This window comes from Lipotes vexillifer, unplaced genomic scaffold, assembly GCF_000442215.2.
Source record: "Lipotes vexillifer unplaced genomic scaffold, Lipotes_vexillifer_v1.1 scaffold12, whole genome shotgun sequence".
NCBI lineage: Eukaryota > Metazoa > Chordata > Mammalia > Artiodactyla > Lipotidae > Lipotes > Lipotes vexillifer.
In genome coordinates, this window is record NW_006796716.1 from 1,099,199 (window position 1) to 1,100,799 (window position 1,601).

General features: G+C 45.7%; 1 protein-coding gene across 1 annotated transcript in view; it reads right to left on the minus strand.

The window, feature by feature from the left end:
• RCC1L (RCC1 like) overlaps positions 1 to 1,601 on the minus strand; it is a 32,627-nt gene that overhangs the window by 18,738 nt on the left and 12,288 nt on the right. The window contains exon 3 of the mRNA XM_007468755.1: positions 419 to 547. Coding sequence (XP_007468817.1) covers positions 419 to 547 — 129 coding nt within the window. The remainder of the gene's footprint in view (positions 1 to 418; positions 548 to 1,601) is intronic.

Consider the following 1,601-nt stretch of genomic DNA (forward strand, 5'->3'; position numbering starts at 1 on the left):
TAGGTGGACCTTCCCCTGGAAACACCCGCTCTTCTAGAGAGCGCCAGGGTGAGCCAGGAGCCTGGACCGTGGAAGCCCCCCACCTGGAAGCAGTGTGAGCAAACAGGCTGCGTTCAGTACAAGGGAAAAAGCTGTCTACACACCCGGTCGGGTTGGTGGCTCCATGGCTAAGGAGCAGGGGGCCAAAATAAGGCTGCCTGCTGTGCGCCATCACACTTATAAATACCTGAGGTTTTCCAAGAACCACAGAGGGCAGAGAACACGGAAGAGTTAGCAAGGGCTGCCCAACACAGCTCTCCTGAAACCATCCTACTGACTTGCTTGGGAAATGCCAACAGCTTCACTAACTAGATGTGGCTCAACTGAACGAGCCGCTTCAGGCCCAACAGCGGAATAGTGGTCCCCACTCTCCCATCACCTCCTTCGCTGTCTGTCAGAACAAGAGAGTGGGCTCTGCCGCAGGAGACTTGCAGCACCTGCGTCTCCTGAGGTCTGTCCAGTGGCAGTGGGACGGGTGAGGGCTCCAAAACATACTCATATCCCCTCACTGAAACGAAAAGGACAAGGTGCACATACATTACACTGCCTGAGAGACTACATTAGTGGCAGAGCTAAGACGAGAACTCAAGCCCCACTCCCAGCCCTTGGCCTCCATCACATGCTGGGTTATTGAAAAGCAGACTTATTAAAGAAATCTCTTCCCACGTCGTTTAACACCTTCTGGATTTTTTTTTCACACCCCCTGCAGTGGAAGGGCAGAGTCACAACCACTGGACCACCAGGAAAGTGCCACCTTCTGGATTTTTAAGGAAAGGAAAAGCATTTTCTTCCTGCAATACCCACTAGAATTTCTAGTAAAGTGAAGAACAGCATATACGGTATGATACCACTGAGATTAAAAGGAAGTAAAAAGAATACATAGATGCATGTGCTTGCATATACATAAAATCTCTCTAGAAGGATATTCTGGAAACTGTTGACACAGGTTGTCTTCAGGGAGAAAAACTGTGTGGCTGGGAGGACAGAGGTGGAAAGCAGACTTTTCTCCATATATTCAACTGCGTCTTTAGGATTCTGAGGTATGCAAGTATGTTATCTATTTTAAAAAGAAAATTTTAATATTTAAATAAGCAAGAAAGGGGGAAGTGTTTTAGAAGGCACTCTAAAGAAGAACATCATTGCTCTTCATAATCCTACTGGAGAAGCCAGAATGGTCTATATAGGGAATTACTATGGTAGGTTTTAAACGATGAGCTTTGGAATATTTATAATGGAGGCTGGAGTTAATGAGAAGAACTGCAAATACACTGGTTCTCAACCCACTCCCCATTAATGACCCCTCTCTTTTCTCCTAGGAACCTCATGTTTAAAAACATTCTGTCCTGGGGACTTCCCTGGCGTTCCAGTGGTTAAGACCCCGTGCTTCCACTGCAAGGGGCGCAGGTTCGACCCCTGGCTAGGGAACTAAGATCCCTTACGCAGCATGGCGCAGCCAAAAAATTTAAAAATTAAAAAAATAAAATGAAAACATTTTGTCTACCAAATATATGGTCTTATTATTATAGTTGCCTGTTAGTTTTTTTTTTTTTTTTTTTTTTGGG